At 61.5% G+C, this 20559-nt stretch overlaps 2 protein-coding genes across 3 annotated transcripts; one reads left to right on the top strand and one right to left on the bottom strand.

Moving 5' to 3' along the window:
* Nucleotides 1–1368: 1368 nt before the first annotated feature.
* TBC1D20 (TBC1 domain family member 20) lies at nucleotides 1369–12773 on the top strand. 2 transcript variants are annotated; one of them, XM_050907525.1, is made up of 8 exons: nucleotides 1381–1423; nucleotides 4040–4225; nucleotides 5456–5536; nucleotides 7027–7213; nucleotides 8040–8141; nucleotides 9052–9193; nucleotides 9897–10081; nucleotides 10227–12773. In XM_050907525.1, the coding sequence occupies exons 1-8, from the start codon at nucleotides 1381–1383 to the stop codon at nucleotides 10480–10482; spliced, it is 1182 nt and encodes a 393-aa protein (XP_050763482.1). In that variant the 3' UTR covers nucleotides 10483–12773. The 2 variants fall into 2 exon arrangements, with proteins under 2 accessions (XP_050763483.1, XP_050763482.1); XM_050907526.1 differs by lacking the exon at nucleotides 4040–4225 and having other exon boundaries at nucleotides 1369–1423; nucleotides 10227–12772.
* A 2669-nt stretch (nucleotides 12774–15442) lies between these two features.
* Nucleotides 15443–16427, bottom strand: NRSN2 (neurensin 2). The gene is given in 4 exon segments (XM_050907611.1): nucleotides 15443–15826; nucleotides 15940–16100; nucleotides 16103–16165; nucleotides 16352–16427. Coding segments are annotated over 4 exon segments (684 nt in total).
* Between the last annotated feature and the right edge of the window lie 4132 nt (nucleotides 16428–20559).

The following is a 20559-nucleotide window of genomic DNA, read 5'->3' on the forward strand; positions in this document are numbered from 1 at the left end:
CCAGAAAAACCCTCCTCTTCTGTCTCAGCCCGGATGGACGGGGAGTTGAGATGCTGAACCAATTCTTAGGTTTTTGTGTGTGTTGCCATTCGTTGGATTTCAGTGACTTGTTTTCAGTCACGTAATGCTTGTGGCGCTCAGCTGGAGCAGCTGTGAGCACAATGGCACCCCGTCCCGTCCTAAAGCCATCGCAGCGGTTGCTTGTCCAGGGCATTGAGTGCTCTTCCCGTTCCTCAGCAAGCGCTGAAGCCTTCGCCTTCGGCTCCTGCTTGTCATCTGAGCGCCCGTCCCTCGTTTGTTCTTCTCTGGGGGGGTGATGGCCACAATTCCGTGTTACTGCAGTTAATTTTGCAAGGTGGAGCGTGTGGGTTAAACCAACTGAAGAGAAATGGGGCAGGAGAACGTGAAACACGGCCCCTTTCTGTGGGGATCCCTGGCAGGGGAGATGAGGTTTTTCACATGCACCAGGGTAGCTTTCTCCTCCATGACTTCATCCAGTGGAAATATATTGTGCTTAATCTTTTATATCCTAGAATGACGTGAAAGTTGGACCGTGTTGACCGTTACCTCGATGCGCTGTAACATAAAAGCACCCAGTATGACAAAAATACAGCTTGTGGGCGTTTGCGCTAGGTTGTGAGCCACACAGGACGTCTCACCCCGTTCTTTTCCGTGCCTTCAAGCGAGGGAGGTTTGCAAACCGGAGCGCGCGCTGCTCCCTGCGAGCTTAAAGATGCGGATGAGCCGTACGGAAGAGGGGACTGCAAACGGCTGACGGTCCCGATGCCGCTCGGGCCTTGCACAAGGAAGCACGGAAGCCTGCGCGTGGAGGGACGTTTCTGGACGTGGCGAACCCTCGCACGGAGCACGGGGCGCTTGTTCGCAGCGCTGCCGCGCTCTCGCTGCTGCCCTTGGCGATGAAATTCGGAGGGGTTTCTTTAACGTTATTTTTTTTTATGGGGGTGGCAGCAGCACTGGTAGATTTGTTACCCACCCTTGACTGCGCTGGGAAGAAGCTGTGCTGTAGAGGTGTAGGGTTTCGGGTTTTGGGGTTTTTTTGGTTTTTTGGGTTTTTTTAAATAAAAACCTTGAAACAAACGTTCCGGGGCTCCGGGATCGTAAACACGTGCTGCGCGCTGCCCTCTGCGCATGCGCAACCGCGCCACGCCCCCCCTTCTGTCCACGTGATCTGCCTCCTGGAGCTGCGCCTGCGCCTCTGAGGCGCCGTGACGTGCCGCCCGCGCGCCGGCCGCGAAGGGGCGGGGGGAGCTGGGCGGGGGCGGGACGGGACCGGACGGCGCGGGGAGCGCGGAGCCCCAGCCCGGTCCGGTCCGGTCCGGTCCGGTCTCCGGCCCGGCATGCGCCGTAGCGCCCGGGAACATGGCCCGGCGGAGCCCGCCGCGCAACGGTGTCGGCGGCCACGGTACGGGCTGGGCCGGGCCTGACGGGTGGGGGGGCACCGGTTCCTCTCAGGTGGGCGGGGGCTGGAGCGCCCCCTGCAGGCGCGGCGGCGCCCCCTAGCGGCGGGGCGGGGCTCGGCGCTGCGCGCGGAGTCGCTCCGGCGGGCGGCGGGCGGGGGTCGGACCGGGGGTCCCGGGGGGGTCCCGGGGGCCCGAACCCTTCGCTCGGGCCCGCTCCCCGCGGCTGTGGAACCGTCCCTCGGCGCGGGAGCGGGCTCCCTCTCCAGGCTGCGGGCTCGAACAGGCGGGGAGCAGCCGGGGCTGCGGTTTGGCCGCTGCCTGACTCGAGGCCGAGCCCTTGAGCTCCCCGGGCTTCACTTTTCCAGGCCGCCCATCACGGCAGTAACCGGGGGAGGCGGGGGGGCTCTGCAGCAACGCCGGGGCTTGCCCGGCCTTGCGAAGCGTTGTGTAAGTGCCGGTGCCCGGTGCCTGCGCGTTGTTTCAGCCGTTGGGAACGCAGGGCTGCTTCCCTCTCTGGAACCGCACTCCGGTGCGGGCGGTCATCCCTCTTCGCTCCGTGGAGATCGTCTGCATTCTCCGCACGCAGGCGGGTGCTGTGCTGGGGTGCTCGTCCGTGAGAACTGTTCCAGGCGCTGTTTTTAGCCACGGACGTAAATAAAAATCCACTCACGGCCGGTCAGGTGGACCTTTCATGACGGTACGGTTTGAGTTACGGTGTGCTAAGCCCCCGCGCTCTGAGCTTGTGTTTCTGTCTCTCCTTCAAAGCGTAGCTGACGCTGCAAATTAAGGTTTTGCGGGTGCACAAAAAAAGGTTTTGAAATGCAGGTTTTTTGTACTACTTGCAGGTATTGTCCGCTGTACATTTGAACGGCGTAAATATTGGGGTATTTGCCAGTAAATCTTAGAAGAGGAGCTCGCAATACATCTTCCTTCCTTCGTACTACTCCTTAAGTTCTTTGTGTGTGAACAGGAGTTTCTTTTTCTATAGGCTTTGTCTCCTTCTTCCTAAGCCTTCTGTATGTGACAGCCCAGTGTCTGCGTGTCACAGGGGCTAGGGAACGGCCAGCTGAGCGGAGCTGGTTTCTGTTCGTGTGCAAATAACTTTGCTTGCACAAGGGGCGGCAAAGGAAATAAAAGGAAATTGTGGTCACTGGGTGAGCGTTAGAAGCTTTAAAGTTACCAGGAACTTGGTGTTTGGAGGGGAGTTGGAGATCTGTCGTCTGCTGTTACAGCTTGTTTTCATCCAAAAAGTGTTTAAAAAGGGTACTTTGAGAAGGGGGAGCATCCACCGCTTAACCTACTTAGCGTCCGTGTGTCCGAGCAGCCTGCTGTCCCGCCGTCTCCCGTTCAGACGCCGCAGAAAGCGGCGCTTCCAGCCAGGCGCTCGCACGCAGCTCCCCGGGAGCGGGGAGAGGGCCGGGACAGCGCCAAGACGCCGGAGGTGCCACGTGGGCAGAGGAACGCGCTCCCCGCATCGGTGCCGGGAGGGCGCGGTGTTGAGAAACAGCTGTTTCTCCATCGGGATCCTTTTAATTCCTCCCACCCCAAATCCTATTTGGACACGTCCCTTATCGAACGAATCCTGTTTGGATGCCAAGAGCAGCGTTAGTTGGATCTGTGGGAAAAAGCCTTTAGGTGAAGGCAGCGTTTGCGGCCTCATCCTGCGCTCCAGCCCCGCGGCTGCTCGGCAAAGCCTCCTTAGTGGAAACTCCTCCGGTGTGGGATATCGGGTGGCTCTCGGCCGCCTCTCTCCTTCCTCGCGTGGGGCAGCGGTGACAAATACCACGATGCAGTGTGAAATAGTGTCCCTTCTCAGCTCCCCGGGAAACGCTCCCGTGTCCTGTAAGTGCATTTAACCCATCTGAAACCAGAGCACCGTGTGCTTTGTGTGTTATTCCCTTCCCTCCCTACCCCCGACTTCATGTGCTCCACAGAACAGTGGTATTTGTTTAATAGTGGCTAACCTGCGCGTAGACTAATAGCTGGCAAGTTTGTGTTTGTTGGGAGAGAAGTGAATATGCTTGTGATTCGTGAACTCTGGTATAATTATGTCCTTTCTTGTGACTTGCTGTCAGTGGAAATGTTCAGACTTCTCCCTGGGACGGCATCCACTCTAGCTGGGAGTCTTTAGGAACACAAAGTCCTGGTCTTAGGAAACACTTGACAGCTGAGCTGGCGGCTGTGTCAGAGAGCAAACAGTTGCAGGATGGCTTTGCACGGCTGTCGTGGTCCTGAATGGAGCCGTGATCTGTTGGGGAGTGTGGGAGCCGAGGGCGAGGGATCTGCTCGGGCAGCGGTGGCGGCTCCCGTGTCAGGAGAAGCAGCCGTGCCTCCCAGGGTGGGACCAGCGAGGTTGATAGGGAAGCGGTGCGGGTGCCCTGCGAGCCTTGCGGTGCCCCCGGTGCTGAGCCTGTGGGGACGGGGACAGTCAGCTGGTGGGTCGCCCGCCGGGGTCGTCCCTAGCCTGTCCTGGCAGGGCGTGTGCCGACTGTCCCGTGTCATCTCCCTTGTCGTGTGCGTGACATCGCTGTGAGTGGGTTTTGCCCCCCTGATCGGAGTTGCTGCCTGCCGCGTGCTGGCGTTGCCCATCAGCTTGCCTCTTTGTGGTCTTCTTACAGACTTTGATTCTAAGAAGAAAAGAAAAGTGGAGGAAATTTATCAGGCTCTGAACAGCGACCCCATCGACGTGGCTGCGCTCAGGCGGATGGCGATCAGCGAGGGGGGGCTCTTGACAGATGAGATTCGTTGCAAAGTGTGGCCGAAGCTGCTAAGTGTTAATACAGACGACCTGCCCCCTCTTCCAGGTACGGAACAGCCTGGACTCGGGTGCTTTGGAAGAACGGCTCGGTGATCTCTGTGCACGCTAGAGGAAGGATTGCAGAGGTCGAAGCACGTGCTTTCTGACATGCCTTTTCCCTGTGTACGCTGGTGCGTTTCCCACCGAGCTCGTGTGCGAAGAGGACTCACGCTGCAGCGTGAACGCCGTAGCTTTGCACGCTGTGTTGTATGTAAATGGCAGATTTGGAAATACATGACTTCCTAAAAACAACATTTCCGTTGTGCTGTGAGGGTGTTGTTATCTTTAGTGACAGTGATGGAAATTAGTTCACTTCGGATGCGGTTGGTGTGGCCCTGAGCAGTTAGCTGGCATGTGTAAATTCATCTGCAGCAGAAAGCATCCAACTTAATTTGTGTTGCTCCCATGGAGAGGTGGCTGTGCTGAGCCCTGGCTTGGCCAAAATACTCCCGAGGCGTCTCTTCCAGGCGTAGGTGAAGCAGTTTGTTGCATGCAGCACGTGTGGTGTTTGGTCAGAACAGAAGCAGGGAAAATGACCTTCCTGATGAGGTGCCTGCATGGTTTTTACACCTTAGCAATGCAGAAGTTCCAAGTCCTGTAGCTTTTACAGTCACTGTTCCCAGGACAGATTTTGTTGTTGTTCCTGAATCTGTGGCCGTTCAGAAGTCTGCATCCCGCCACGTCAGTCAAGAGCTGGATTGTGTTAGGTGATCAGAGCTGCTGGAAGACAACATTTAATTTCATGTGATCGCATAGGTAGTTGGGTGTGCCAGCGAATTCTTTTCTCTTCTGTTTTAACTATCTTAGCTACCCATGGGTGGGGTTTTCTTCTGAATTATTTCTATTTAATAAACTATTCTTTGTGGTCTCCACAGCGTATCATGCCTTCCTGCTGCTGAGTACGCTTTGAATTGCACAGCAAAATTGTGGAGCAAAGATGTTTCCAGGAATGCTGGGAGTGGTGTCAGTTTAAGCATTTTAATGTATGTTGTTTAAAGAAATAATAGTCTCATTTCCTCGCACTGAAGTGCCGTTAGTGTCAGAATGCACGGCAGTGCAAGTGACAGGGCTGGTGTGTGACGTACGAAAAAGGGGACGTGCGATGGGGTGGTGTGTTTGTGCGTGCAGCCTCATCCTTCTGCCTTCAGCAGGGTTTCTCCCGGCTCCCTCGCCCAGCTCTCTTCCCGGTACCTTTGCACTACTCAGTGTTAATTATATTCCTCTTTTTTCTTAGCAGGAAAGGAGCTACGAGAGGACAATAAAGATTACCAGCAAGTGTTACTGGACGTGCAGCGATCCCTGCGCCGTTTCCCACCAGGTGAGAGGGGATTCTCCCTTTCCCGCTCTGCGGGGGGAAGGTCTGTGCCGTGGGGCTCCTCCTGGCTCGGACCTTACCGGGGGGGATTGCAGTAGGTGACGCTCCGTTGCTCCAAGAGCCTGACTTCTAGAAAGCTTTTTCCTCGTGAGCTTACAGCAGCTTCTTCATGCAGTGGAGCCATTCCGCGGCTATCGGTTTCCTTCAGCTGCCTGTGCTACAGCTGGTTTTTGATGTGGCTCTTCCAATGTTACACTTCCCCCGGCCCCGCTGAGCCCCTCTGCCAGCAGGCCGGTGCCGTCGAACAGTTGCAGCGCAGAGAGGCTCGGATCCTGCGTGCCCCTCGCCCGTTGTGAACAGGCTGAGGTTAGGATAGATGGAGTGCTTGAGAAATGTACCATTTGCTTCAGTTTATTTTAGACTGTGGTCTAGCTCAGGGCATGGAAGGCAGGTTTGTCAGTGGTTAGAACGATTTCTGGTGTAAAAGTCTCAAAATCGGGTTCATGCACCAAATTTAAGAGAGCTCTGAACTTTTAGAAGCAAAATGTTTTTGCAGTTGTTTAGTTCTGATGGGTGGCTGGTGCCTTGTTGTGCTATTTATAAAAACATTTAATCCAGCAGCTATCTAACTCTGCAGAGCAGTCGTTATTTCTAGCCAGACTCTGCTTCCCCCTTCTGCTGCTTTTATTTTGCATAAACAGTTGATTCACTCTGATTCTCTTTCGAGTGCGGATACTGTGTGCGAGCCTGATTCCTGAAGGGTCTGCTAGTACGGATTTTTTTGCCCTTGAATGGCAGCCTCCTGCCTATTTTTAGATACATTAGTGAAGCAGGGGAAAAGGAGAACTTTGTCATTGCAGGATCTCCGCTGGGACTTTCTGCTTGGCCTTTGGGCATTTTATCTGTTGACAAGGACTGCCAGAAAGCGGCTGCAGCTGTGCATGGCAGGAACGATGCTTTTCCTGTGACATCCTCTCCCTACACACATGTTGTTAGCAGGGGACCGATATAAAGTTGTGGCGATGGAGGCCTCGCAGTCTGATGCAGTTGGCACAGTTTCTGTGAAAATGGGTCCTGTTTAATTTTTTTTCGAGAACCTCTGGGAAATTAAAAACGAGTAAAATGTCCTTAGCAGTGCTGGACGTGCAGCGCAGTTCGCTCTTCGCAGCACTGTACAAACATCAGTAAACCCTGCTCCCGTCCTCCACGGTGACTTCCTCGCAGGTAGGGGCACTGCACCTCTGAAGATTAAACAACCTTAACAACTGGCCGGCTTCCCCTGGGCCATCAGAGTTTTGGGGGGTGGGATTAGGGCTTGGGATATTTTTTCTGCTAGTTTTACCCCCCTCTGCTTTGCACCACATCCCTTGGGATCAGGCGGGTTGGTAAATGCACGGGTCCTCTCCTTGCATACCGCGATCGCGCTCGTTCCCATGGCAGGCGCCGGTAGGTGACACAGCCGGTCCCACCGCCGCTTGGTGCTGTCCCCACAGGGATGCCGGATGACCAGAGGGAAGGCTTGCAGGAAGAGCTCATCGATATTATCCTCCACGTCCTCAAGCGCAACCCCCAGCTGCACTACTACCAGGGCTACCATGACATCGTGGTCACCTTCCTCCTGGTGGTGGGGGACAGACTGGCCACGGCTCTGGTGGAAAAGCTTTCGACGCATCATCTCAGGTACTCAGCGGGCTCGGCTGGAGGAGAGGAGCCGCCTGCATGTCCTCAAGCTGTGGGGAGACCTGTGCAGATGGGGCTGGCCTGGAAGGGGAGCTTGGAAGGCAGAGCCTTGGGTTAAGGCCGGCTGCCTGTCATGTCCGTACCCAGAGGGGTGCTGTGAGAGAGCAGCGTGACCACACGATAGCGCTTGGCTTTACAGGGAGTTGTGCTCTGGGGAAAGGATAATTGAAGGCTGTCAGTTAATTTGTAGCATCTCTTGAAGTTGAAAAAGCCAACACGCGATGCATTATTCATAGTTCTCTGGCCATCCCTGCTGTCAGGGTCTCTCCAGCTCCTGGGGGCTGGCTCAGCACAGTGCCTCCCACTTGCCTTATACAGCCCTGGGCGGTTTTGCACTGAAAAGGTGGTCTGTGCGGCCGGTGTCCTGAGACCCCAAGTCAAGTCACTCTCCTGTTTGTGCACTGAAATGAGAACAAGCCTTCAGCTGGGGAGTGGTTTGGAGGGATTCTCTCTCCTCTCCCAGACAGGGAGTTAGGTTTTGGGTGCTGGAGAGGCTTACGGCTCACGCGTACACTGCAGCAAAATAAGAAGTGTCAGCTGACACCAGCGTGGTCGTCTGGATCTGGATTTTCTGTGCAGATCAGCCCTGCGTGTCCCAGATAGGTAGGAAGGGGGCTGTCCCAAATAGAATTCCTTGGGGCTGGGGGCCACCCTGCCAGCAAAGCTGTTTATTGCAAGTACGTTTATTTACCTTCTGGCTGCCTCCCTGGAGGGAGAGCTCACTGACGTGGTTGCTTGACGGAGTTTCTTTTAAATCTTTCCTCAGGGATTTTATGGACCCAACGATGGATAATACCAAGCACATTTTAAATTACCTGATGCCCATCATAGACCAGGTGAACCCTGAGGTGCATGACTTCATGCAGAGGTACGCAGACGTTCCCTCGGAGCCTCCTAGCTCTCCCCTGCCAGTCTCATGTTACTGTTCACGGGGCCATTTGCACCAGCATGTCCCCAGCACCACAGTGGCTTCCTCAGAGTGAGTCAACAGCTGACCCACAGCTAACGGTGACAGCCCAAAGCCATGTGGCACTCTGCTTCTGAGCAGACCCAAACCTATGCTGCCTGTCTTGAGGGGTTTTACATAGTGCCATCTTCACCCCAGTGGTCTGCAGTCCGTATTGGAAAGGCTGAGGGTTTGTGGACGGTGTCATACAAAGCTGCCACAACCGCTTCACGTGCCCGGTTTTGTCGCTGGTGTCACCTTGCTGTAGTTTGTTGCTAGTTCTGGGGATAATTCCCAGGTTTTGCAGTAGGGACACACAAGTGTAGTCTGGGTAGAATAAAGCAGAAGCAGGAAGGTGAGTGGGAAGGTTCAGTCCAGAGTCCTTTTCTGGGCAAGTGTGTCTGTTACATTTCGTGGCCAGGATGTCTTTGGGTACCAAGCTTGATTAGAAACTCCCAGAAGTTAGTAAGCCTTTAGGGTGGAAAGGAATCTGAAGAGTTGACTGTGCTGCAGGACTTCAGGTGTCCTCAGGTCAGCGTGCCAGACAGGGACGTGGTACGTCACACGTTCAGGTTCTCCTGAAAGCGGACCATTTGGACCTCTACTGCGGACCCTGCTGGATGTGAGACGAGTAATGGCAGTACTTTGCCTTGGGGTTGTATCAGAGGTACAGTTCGTGGCTCTGGACTGAGCTCTGAATGCTCTGCCGATAGCCAGGTCTATCTCCCCTTCCCAGCACGGAGGTGCGGCGCAGGGATCGCCCAGGAGCATTTCAGCGCTGTTTCCAAGCTGCTGGCAGCAGCTGATCTAACAGCACTTTCTCTCTGTGCAGTGCGGAGGTGGGAACCATCTTTGCTCTCAGCTGGCTGATCACCTGGTTCGGGCACGTTTTGTCCGACTTCAGGCACGTCGTGCGATTATATGACTTCTTCCTGGCTTGCCATCCGCTGATGCCCATTTATTTTGCTGCTGTGGTAGGTATTGGCCGGAGTGACAGGGGGATTAACTGAACCATTGCAAAGTGCCAGTAGTTTGGGGCTGCGGGGGGGGCCTGGCAAACCCAGTGCTGCTGCTGTCCCCGGCTGCACCCTGCTCGGCAGGGGACCCCAAGGCCAGCCATGTCCTTGGCGATAGCAGGGGCAGGATTGCTCAAGGCAGCCTGGAGGTGTCCAGATCTGCAGGCTGTTCCAGTTCAGTGCCGTGGAGGCAGCATGACCTGGTGTTTTTCTTTGCTTTGATGTGCTGGCCCCGCTGCTGGGCGCTTGCTCGGGTGCTGGGGAGCCTGGCTGGCTGGGGGCGGCCCTGCGCTGTGCGTTCATCTGCCCTTTCTCCTGTGGGAGGTCTAAACAAATCTCTGTTTGAGGGCAAGCCGCAGAGTCGAGCCCTGCTGAGGTTCTGCCCGTGTCTCTGACCTGCCGGTAGCAGTCTCTGCTCAGAAGACAGGCGTAACTGCCCAGGAAGGGGCTTTCCATGGCCTCAGTGTCTCTGGAAGGGTTTGGCGTTTCTTTTCCCAGACGGGGAGTGCTTCACTGCGGTGTGTCCCCTTGAGGAAGGGCAGGTCTTTCAGCTGGAAGCGAAATGTTTTTCTCTTCTGGCTCTGAAGTGAGTGCCAGCGAGTGACAAGGGAGTCGTCCCCCTTTCCCCAGCTGTCCTCAATGCTCTCGCTCCTCTGTGCAGATCGTGCTGTACCGGGAGCAGGAAGTTCTGGACTGCGAGTGCGACATGGCCTCTGTCCACCACCTCCTGTCCCAGATCCCACAGGACCTTCCTTACGAGAGACTGATCAGCAGAGCTGGGGACCTTTTTGTCCAGTTCCCACCATCCGAACTTGCCAGGGAGGCAGCTCAGCAGCAGGCTGAACGGTGAGTGCGGGGCAGCCCGTGCGCCCGCGTGTTCTGTACGTCCCCTTGCCAGGTCTTGCTTCCTCATGAAGATCTTCCTCCCTGGCAGGAGGCTGGTCTCCAAGGCAAGCTGGGGACACTCCTTGACCCGTTTCTTCTCTTGCAGAACTGCGGCTTCCACTTTTAAGGACTTTGAGTTGGCGTCGGTGCAGCAGAGACCAGACACTGTGTTGAAGCAGCGCTTCAGGGAGCGGCTCCGAGTGGAGGAGCGGACAAAATCCATCTTGACAAAGCCAAGGACCAACCGCTTTGTCAAGCTGGCGGTGATGGGGCTGACGGTCGCGCTGGGAGCAGCTGCCCTGGCCGTGGTGAAGAGCGCTCTGGAGTGGGCACCCAAGTTTGAACTGCAGATTTTCCCCTGAAGCCAGAGGAAGGGCCTTTCCCCGTCACCGCGTCCTTCCCTGGCAGGAAGGGGTGATGTTTGATGAAAGGACGTGTCCGGAAACGACCTGTCTGAAGATTATTTTTTATTCCTGCTGCGTCCAGTGACGCTTTTGGCCTTTGCAACAGAGACTGATGGGAACCAGCCCAGCAGGATTGTTCCCCACGCCGACGCTCACCTTGTTCTCTCCTCCCCGTGCAGGGGTGAGCAGACGGGCACTGCCGCCGTCTCGTGAGGAACCGGAGGTACGGACGAGTCGGGCTCTTCAGGCTGCGCACAGGTGACTGTACGAGTGGAGAGCCGTGCGTGGGCTACGCCGAAATGATCCCGCCTTCTCTGCTGGGGATAATTAGTGGGAGTGAGGGCAGATCCTCGCCTGGAGGCGAGTGTCACGGCAGGATTTGGCCTGGGTGCGTGCATGTGTGGGGGCAAGGGGCTGTTACACTCCTGAGGAACGGGGCAGCCCTGTGGCTCTGCATCGCTCCCGTCTGCGTTCAGCTTCGCCGGTGGTCCGACCCTTCCCTTTCCTATAGGCAACCTCTGAGTAGAGCCAAACCTTTCACAAACCCCTGCCAGCGCCCTGCCATGAGGTTGTCTGCAGCGTGTAACACTCCCTGGCTCCTTTTGCTTCCTCATCTTTGCAGCCTGATCTGTTTACAGGAGAGAAGGGCAGGGGACAGGAGCAGACCCACGGGACTGCCAGAGGGAGCTTAGCTCTCGGTCGCTGGGGCTCCTTCGCTGGCAGTAGGGCAGTCGTATCTCGGGTCAGCGAGGTGAGAGACGAGTGTCGCTCTCCCTGCCCGAGGTATGTGCCGTCATGTGCCAGGTTGCGTCACCACAAACGTTAGCGGCACCATAAACGCCCGTTGCAGACTTCTTTTACAGCTCTGGAAGCAGGCTCTAACGCGGAGAAAGGCTTTTCCCACCTTGTGAATCACTTTGCACGGGACAGAAGTCATTGCGGTAGGAAGTCTGTCTTAAATCTCCCCCACGAGCTGATCAGACTCGAGCATCACCCCTCGGAATAACGCAAGTGAAGGAGTTTCCCGGAAAGGCCACCCTCGACCCCTGCGTAGCTCCTGTCTCCCCACCCAGTCCCGTTAACAGTCCTAGCGCTCCCTGCCCCCCAAGCTAAGCAGCAAATCCTTCTAGACAACTCGGTGTCCCACTGAGACAAAGCCAATAGACACTATATGCCTCTACCTCTCCCCTGAGCTGCTAAACCTCCCGCAAGTGCCCTTACCTGTCCCTCGCGGCCCCCGCCCAGCTCCCCCGCCATTGCTGTGTTGTGCCCAAAGCCATCTGTGCCGTGCCCAGGGGCTGCGCGCCTGAAAACCAGGTGTTGGTTGAAGAGTTACAGGTTTCGGGATAGAGAAGAAAAACTCGTGCCCTGCAAAGCTCAGCACCCTCCCGTCCCAACCCCCTGCCTGTCGGTTCATAACCGCCTCCGGGTAAGTTCTGGTTTGCCCTGTGGGCCCTCGCTCTCAGAGTGGCCGTGCCTTTCTGGCCGGAGGGCGTGCAGGCAGTCAGTGCCTGACCCTTCTTTCTGTAAAGCTCTGAGCAGAGGAGTTTCCTTTGCCTCTGCAGGCTGAAATCCGGAGCGTGTGAATCTGCTCTTGCAGAGGCAGGGCGGTGAGACCTGGTGCCAGTGCCTGGCTCGTGCCAGGGCTGTCTGTGCCGTTGGTGAGAGCCGGCGGCTGCTCACGGGGCTCCTTTCCCAGCGTGGTTGAAGGCAGAGCCTGTTTCGGGCCCCTCGGCACCTCCCCAGGGCGGCAGCGACGCGGGGCGGAAGGCTGCGTGACTTAGCACTTTAGAAACTTGGGGTGCAGGAGAGTCTGTGGTGACCTGGGGGTGCTGCTGGAGGTCCCAGGACCCCTCTGTACACTCCCCCAGTGCCCCGAAGGAGGGGATGGCTGGAGCCCCCCTGGGGGGAAGCCCCTGCAGCCCCCCCCGGCTCTCTGGCCATGATGCACTTTAGTTCTTGCGTTGTCCCCGGGGGAGGAAGGGCCTGGGAGGAGTCGGTCGCTTCGGGTGCTTCAGTCACTCTGTACAAAGACTTATACATACCCGTGTAAATGCAGATTTGTACAAACCCTATAACTGTAAAATAAAGTTACTAAACACGCTTCCTTCCCTCCCCCTGTGCCGGCAGGAGCCGGGGGTGCCAGCTCTGCTCTCGTGGCACTCCGTGGCCCAGAGCTGGCACATCCCCGCAGTGGCCAGGCCAGCTCTGCGGTCACCGACCCGCCTGGCCTCGCACCCGGCAGCCCCGTGGGAAGAGAAGCAGGAGCGGAGCCAAACGGCGCTGCCGTGCCCCCGTTGCCATTCTCCTTCCCTCTGCCCACCTTTGGTTAAATGCCAGGACTTGCACGTGCCGTCAGCTCTCCGGGGTGTCCTGTCCCCGTCCCCGTGTCCCCCCCAGCAGCGGCACGGGGCTGTAAATAGCCTGACTTCCCGGCTCCTTTTGCACCCCGGGCCGGGCGCATGGCTGCAGGAGGAGATCCCGGGCATGGTGCCCATCGGCAGAGGCCCGGCCGTCACCGCTTCCCCCGTGCAGCCTCCAGCAGCCGGGCATGCTCCGCTGAGCCGGGGTGACGCGGCCGCCTTCCCCGGGCTGGGAACGGGCTTTTCTGGGTGGCACGAGGCTGGCGGCCGTGTTTACCAGATCGGGCCGGGGCTATTTTTAGTTCCCTGTGGCTTTCTCTCTGGGAGCGATTTTCTCAATAGCGCTGAAAGCCCTTTGGGAAGGACACGCGGGCAGAGGCCCGCAGGGTGCGGAGGGCTGCTGGGGGCTCAGCGGGGTTTTGGGGGGGGCGGAGGACAGGCAGGGCTGAGGTTGTACAGCGGAGGGAAGCCTGGAGAGCCAGCAAAGCACCGTTCCTTGCGCCCTGTGCCTTTGTTACTGCGTTAATGCGATGCCCAGCTCCGGCACGCTGCCGGGACGGGTGCCCTACCTGGAGCCCGGACAGCGAGCCCAGCACCAGCCGAGGGGTTAAACAGCCCACCCGGGTCCCCGGCCTGCCGGCACAGAGCCCCTGCGAGCTCTTCCCAGGCACGGCCAGGCCCAGCTCCCTGCACCCTCCTTGGGACTCAGCGGGGAGAACAGCCCACGAGGAACTGTCACATGTCTTTTATTTACCCAAAAAGAGCGCAAACAGGGGAATGGTGGTCTGTGCCAATACCCGGGTCCCTCCCTGGTGCCGTTGTGGGGATGCAGTCTGGCACGCTGGGCACGTGCAGGCTGGGCACAGCTTGGCACGGTTGGACACGGCTCAGCACCGTGCTGAGGGTGGGGGCCACGGCTGTGTTTGACACCCCCCCCCCCCCCGGTGCCTGCTCCCGGCCATCACAGCTTTGCTGGTGACACAGTCCCCAGGTCCCCGAAGGCAGAGGGTCGGGCACCCGGAGCTGACGGCACACACGGAGCCCTCCCAGTGGCATCCCGGTCCAGGCGGCCACATCCTGCCACAGCCACCAGCTGCACTCCTGGGCACCTCCGCTCTCGGGCCCTGGAGCCCTCCTCTTCCTCTCCTGCTCGCCGGTACCTCTGGGCACTTAACTCTGCGGCTCTTCCTCCCAGTCTCCTCGAGGAGCTGTTGCCCACGCTGGAGAGCGTGGGGTGCCCGTACCTGGCCTCGGTGGAGCCGTGCACGGCGCGGGGGGAGCAGCCCCCGTCCCGCTGCTCCAGGACCTACAGCCCATCCGCCGGGGCCAGCAGTCGGGGGTCACCGCGAACGGGGATGGCACACGGGGCTGGGGGCGCGGGGGCTTCGGGCTCGCCAGCTCAGGGCTGTCCTGGGGCTCCTCCAGCCGCTTCCTCCGGGCTGGATCCAGGCTGGGCTTGCTCCCGTCCCGTCCTGTCCCTCCCTGCTGCGGCTGATGCCGCTGTGAGCCCAAATGCAACATCCCAGCCTGGCGCAGCTCCCCTGCCTGCCCTGCCTGCCTCACCAGTCTCCCCACGCATGACCAGTATCCGCACCCCACAAGGGCATGGAGATGGGCCCTTCTCCCACTCCCGTCCCCCCCTCACCCTCCCGCCCTGGTCCCCGGCTGAGGGCACGGGTGCCCCCAGGGCTGCGTGGGCCGGGGATGCCGGGTGCGCTGCACGCCTGCGTATTGCGACGCAGGGGTTGCTGTGGGGTGACACAAGGCCCTGGTGGGTCCTGGCCTCGGGGGGATGTGGGACAGGAGCCTCATGGTACCGGGGGGCGCGGGCAGCCCTGGAACAAGCAGCAGCGATGCCCCCGGGGGCTCCAGGTGGTCTCTGCTCCCAGAGTGATGCTGGTCCCTGAGCACGGCCCGGTCGGTGCAGCGAGGACCCTCCCGCCGAGAGGCAGCAGCACCCCAGGGTGCAGGGGTGTCCCAGGGGAGCTGAGATGTTGGTGGCCAAGGCAGGTGGTGCACGGGGCTGCGCCGGGCTGGCAGGAGAGGGCATGTGGCTCCATGTGCCCTGCGTGTGCCCCCATACACCGTGCCCCCTGCTCCATCCCCATACCCTGTGCCCCCGGGGTGCCCACCGCTGTGCTCAGCCACCAGCAACAACCTCAGCAGCCTCCGACAGGGGAACTGGGCCAAATGGTTTCCTTCCCGGGTTCTCATCCGGTTCCACGCCGAACTGAACGAGGTGCTGCCGGTGGCGGGGGCAGGTGGTGGCCGCCAAGCCAAACCCGGCGCTCGAGGGGTTTCTGACGCAGACACAGCAATGGCCACCGAGCGCCAGCGAAGGGATTTCTCGGCATCTTTACTGAGCGGTGGCAGCAGCGGCGGCTGCGGAAGCGGGGGTGCAGGGGCCGCAGGACGGGGGGACGGCGGGATGTGGCAGCTATGCCGGGACTGAGCCAGACGCTCCGCAGTGCTCGCCGCAAACCAGCTCCAGGTGATCCAGCCGGCTCCCAATGTGCAGCACGGCTTGGCCTCGTGCCGGGCATCACCCGTCGGCCTCAGGTGTCCCGCCGGGGCTGGATGCCGTGAACGTGGGAGATGCCGAAAGGCATCGCTGTCCCCGCCGGGGCGAAGGCGGCTGGGGGCTGCGGCGGGGGGCTGCCACGCAGGATGGGCGAGAGCTGCTGCTCCTCTTCCCGGGGGCGGCACGGGGCCAGCGCACAGGAGAGGATCCCAATGGTGCCCAGCGCCCCGGCTGCCGCACACAGCACCATGCCCACCAGCCGGCACGTCCCCAGTGCGTGGTTGTACCGCACCGCCTGCATGTCCAGCACCACGAACTCTTCCTCCCCGATCCCCTCCAGCTTCGGGGGGACCAGGGAGCCGGCAGCCAGCGTGGCGGCCCCCATGAGCAGGAACAGGGTCCCCGTGGAGAGGCTCACCTGGGGACAGGGTCACCCAAATGCCATGGTGGGATGCACCCCATGCAGGATGTGGGCAGGGGGGGTGCATCTCCGGGAGGGGGGCAGGAGGAAAGGTTTTTGGGGTCACTTACCTTCCAGATGAGGGGGGCCCAGGCTCCGTGGGGCAAGGACCCATCCTCATCCCCGTCAGGGCTGGCCCCGGTGCAGTCCTCGTAGAAGAGGTGGAGGTAGGAGCGGACCCCGTACCACTTCCCGTGCGCCACGCTGGGCCCGCAGCTGCAATCCGGCTCCGGGTGGGCATCGGGCCTGGGGGGGGGACGGGGGGGCCAGGCCGGGCCGTGGGGAGGGCAACGGACCCTGGGACCCACAGCCACTCCCCTCCTGCAGCCACAGCACCCGTGGGGCTGAGTCTGCTCCTGCCCTCAACCCGGGGTGCAGGATGGGGGACAGGGCACCGGTGCTGGATGCATCCCCCATGCAGGGGCCATTGCCTGTTTTGGGGAGCACCAAGAGGGACCCCGAGACCTGCCCCCCCCCACCCACAGGGCTCTGTCTTGGCCACCAGGACCCGGCTGGGGTAGCAAGGCTGAGGCCACATCCTGGGGGTGACCGAGAGCATCGCTGCCCTTATCCCGGTGGGGCTTCCACACGGGATGGAGGAAGGGAACCCCCCCCGCCCCTGCACTGCGGGGCTCTGCCCACCCTGGGCCGGATCCAGACCCGGCACAGCCCCGGCACAGCCCCCGTCGCCGTGTTGGCAGGATCAGGCCCAACATCAGGCCATCCGCAGCCACCCAATCGCCGGCGATGGGGAAGGAGGGGCGGCGGCGGCGGGGAGGGATGCGGCCACCTTTTGGGGTGGCCAAGGGGCCGCTGCCTTTGCGGGGACATGGGGACATGGCCACCAGGTTGCGGGGATGGGGCCACCGTGTCCCCTCCCTGCCACTTGCCATGGGAACTGCCTGCTCAGCCCTTGCCGAGGTGGCCCTGCAGCCTGGCGGGTGCGGGTGCGGGTGCGTGGGGATGTGTGCGGAAATGTCAGCCCGGAGGAGGGCGGGGGGGGACACGGGGGGACCGGGACCCTTTCGGTGCCGGCTGCGGCACTGAACAAAGCCCCGCACTGGAGAGGCCTCGAGGGGGGGGACGCGCTGCCTGTGGGACTGGCTGTCCCCCAGCACATCCCCAGCCCCTCTGCCCCAGCCTGGGTGTCCCCAGAACTGGGGACAGGTTCATCCCTCCATCCCCACGCAGCAGCAGGGCCCTTCTTGCGTGCAGGGGTCCGGGGGGGCCCAACCTGGTGCTGCCAGGGTCTGGGGGAGGGGGGCTCACCCTGGGGACCATCCCAGCGCATCCCTGGTGCCCATCACTCTCCTCCCCTGGGCTGCCCTCATCCTGCATCCCCCCCACGTGTCCTCACACAGGCTCACCCCTGCCCACCCCCCTGCCCCCCCAGCTCTGCCTGCTCCCCGCTTACCTCTGGGGGGCAGAGGCCTTAGCACATCCTTCCCTGTTCCAGTGCCGTCACCGACAGCGGTCCCTCTGCCGTCCTTGCGTCTAGGAGGGATCCCACAGCACCGTCCACGGGTGGGCAGCCAGCTCCCAGCTTCAACGCAGCCCCGGCACCGTCCTCTACCCAGGGACTTGGGGCGGGGAGGGAATGGGGGGCCGTGCCGGGGCCGAGGGGAGCGGGCAGAGCGGGTCCCTGCTGCGAGGCCGGGAGCCGCCGCTGCCAGCGGAGCCAGCAAGATGCTGCGTGCAGCCGCTGTGCGTGACTCAGAGCCAGGCCGGCGGCGGCGTTTGCACGTGCCTGCGCGGGCAGTGCCAGAACATGGGGCACCGGGTGCTCGGCCCCGCGTGGCCCCGGCCTGTGGCAAGGTCAGGAGGGCAGCGGTGATGGCCGGCGAGCCGGGACCGCGGCCAGGCCAGACCCACGGGCCTCCCTGCTCCTGGCTGATCCAGGCAGCGTCCCGTGGCTGGGGGCTGCTGTGCCACCGTGCCAGGGCATCGCTGCCCCCGAGCCTTCGGGATTGTGGCCAGGGCACCCCAGGGCCCGGAGTGGTGCTGGGTGCTGTCCCAGAGCGGGTGCAGCCCTGCGCTCCCATGGAAATGGTGGGGGGTCACTGCAGCACGGCCACCCCCCCCGCGACACCTCCATCCCCCCCGGGGACAGCCCGGTCCCCAGCATCGCCCGGGATGCAGGGTGGGGGCCGGCGCGGCGGGAGGGGCCGGCGGTACCCGGGGATGCTCCAGGCTCCCCTTGTTGCCGTGGCAACAGCTACGGGCGGGGGGGGCGACGAATGGGGGGAGTGACGCAAGCGGCGCGTGCCCCCCGTGGACCCCCCCCCGGTCCCTTCCCCACGGGTTGCCCCCCCCACGGGTGGAGCTGACGGTGCCGTGGGGCTGCGTGTGCACAGAGCAGGCACAGCACACGCAGGCACACACAGAGCACACGCGTGCAGGGAGCACACGCATGCACAGCACACGCATGTGCGCACATGCACACACAACACTGCGCATCCACGCACCATGCACATGTGTACAGCCCGCATGCACACGCACGGGGCGCACGCACACGCACTGCACGCCAAGCGGGTGCTTACACACATGCAGAGAGGCGTACACACACACACGTGCATCGTGCACACTCACACACTTACACCCCCCAGCAGCGTGGCACCGCTCCCAGGGGACACCCACCCCGCTCTGGCTGACGAGGGTGAACCCTCCCCAGGGGACGGTTGGTGTGGGAGCCCACGGGAACCAGGGCTCAGCGTGGGAGCCCGTGGGCTGGTGTGGGAGCCCATGGACCAGGGTGGGAGCTGACGTGCCTGGGAGCTGGATCCTGGCTGCTGGGAACCCCACATCCCCCTGTGAACCCCACATCCCGCTGGGAGCCCCGCATCCCGCTGGGAGCCCCACATCCCCATGGGAACCCCACATCCCGCTGGGAGCCCCGCATCCCCCTGGGAGCCCTGCATCCCCCTGGGAGGAGCAAGGCGGCGCAGGAGGAGCTGGAGCCGTGGGCAGCAGATCAACACACTTTATTCCATAGTCACAACAGTCAGGATAACCGTTAGCCGAGCTTCCGCAGGGCCGGAGCCGGCCGCGTCACATCCCCCCCCGGGCCGGGACGGGGGGCCGGGGCTGCCCCTCGGCTAAAAGCCTATTTCTCCAAGACAACAGATACAGGAACCCTTCACTAACACGACACTACAAAGGTGACCCCGAGCGCTGGCGCCCGTCCGCAGGCTGCGCCGGGGCCCCACCGGCTCCGGGGGCCCCCGGCCCGCTTGGTCGCCGCCGGGGCGGCTTCTTCCTGAGAGAGGTTTGGTTTATTTTTATTATTCATTTATTATTATTATTATTTATTATTATTCGCTTTGTCTCTAGTGATGACGGGATGTCGCACGCGCACGCACACACGCTCGCACACGCATGCCAGCCAGCACCGGGCAGCGGGGAGGCGGGGGGCGCAGCGGGAGGGGGCCGCACGCTGGGGGGGTCTCTAAGCACTACAACCACACGGCACAGAAAATCCACCACTGTCCACAACGGTTCTCCCCCGACAAACACACCCAGCGAGTCTCGAGGAGGGGGCAGGAGGGGGACGGGGATGGGGGGGACAGGGACGGGGACGAAGCGGATGGTGTTGTGCTTGTGGCCGGGGGCCCCCGGCTCTGGCTCCGGTTCTGGCGCTGACCCAGAACCTGCTCCTGAGGAAACGTTTCGCCTGACAGTCCGTGGAGGGAGCACCCTGGCCCACGGGTGATGCACGGCACGCAGGGGACCACCGGACCCCGGGCCACCCATGTCCCCACTGGGAACAGGAGATGCAGCCCCAAGCTGCAGGACTGGCAGAGTACACGTATGATGCGAGACCCTCACCGTGGCCTCAGGCGCTGCCGGTACTTGGGGGCTTTGGCTTCCCCATGGACGGGGATGGAGGCGGGCGGCCGGCAGCCTCGGCGCCTTTCCCAAGCGCCCCTGGCCACGGCGCGGGGCGGCCGCGCGCCCCGAGAAGGCACCGAGGTGCTGGGTGAGATCTGTGCGCGTCGGAGAGCCCCGCAGGACCCCACGGGAACCCCAAACCCGGCTCACACACGGGAGGGGGCTTGGGGTGCTCCTGGCGTGGGGCTGCCCAGGGGTGGGAAGGCAGAGCCCCCCCCCGCCCCAGAGCGGCGGTGAGGCAGGAGCAGGCTGCCGGCGTCGCGGCTGGCCCGGCGCTTATTTGGCTTTTCCACCTTGGGGGAACTGGGTCCGGTGGGGAACGGCCTTGGGGGGGGGGGGGGGGGGCAGGGACGGGGACACGCTCTATACGGGGAACACGTGTCTGATGCGTGACGCCCGCCTGCCTCCGCAGGCTGGCACCCGCACCGGGGCTACTGAAACACCGTGGCTAACGCAACGCCGACACACACACACGCACAGCTACCGCTACACACCGACACATCTACAACGCTGATGGCTGACCGTCAGGGAGGCGCCTCGAGGGGACCCCCAGGCCACCCGGGACGGGGCTGGGGGACAGCGAGCACCCCTGCAAAGGGCCTGGGGACACACCTCTCCCTACGCCACGGTGCCAGTCCCCATGGCTGAGCCGGGGCCACCGGCACCTCTGGCAGCGGGGCCAGGCAGGTTCCCTGCTCCGAGCCGCCCTGGGGGGATGCCAGGGCCCCGGATGGGGGGGATGCCCTTCCCCTGGTCACGGCTCCGTCCGGCCGCACGGCAACGGGCAGGCACGGGGCAGTCTG

The sequence above is a fragment of the Gymnogyps californianus genome, chromosome 17 (genome assembly GCF_018139145.2).
Source record: "Gymnogyps californianus isolate 813 chromosome 17, ASM1813914v2, whole genome shotgun sequence".
Lineage (NCBI taxonomy): Eukaryota > Metazoa > Chordata > Aves > Accipitriformes > Cathartidae > Gymnogyps > Gymnogyps californianus.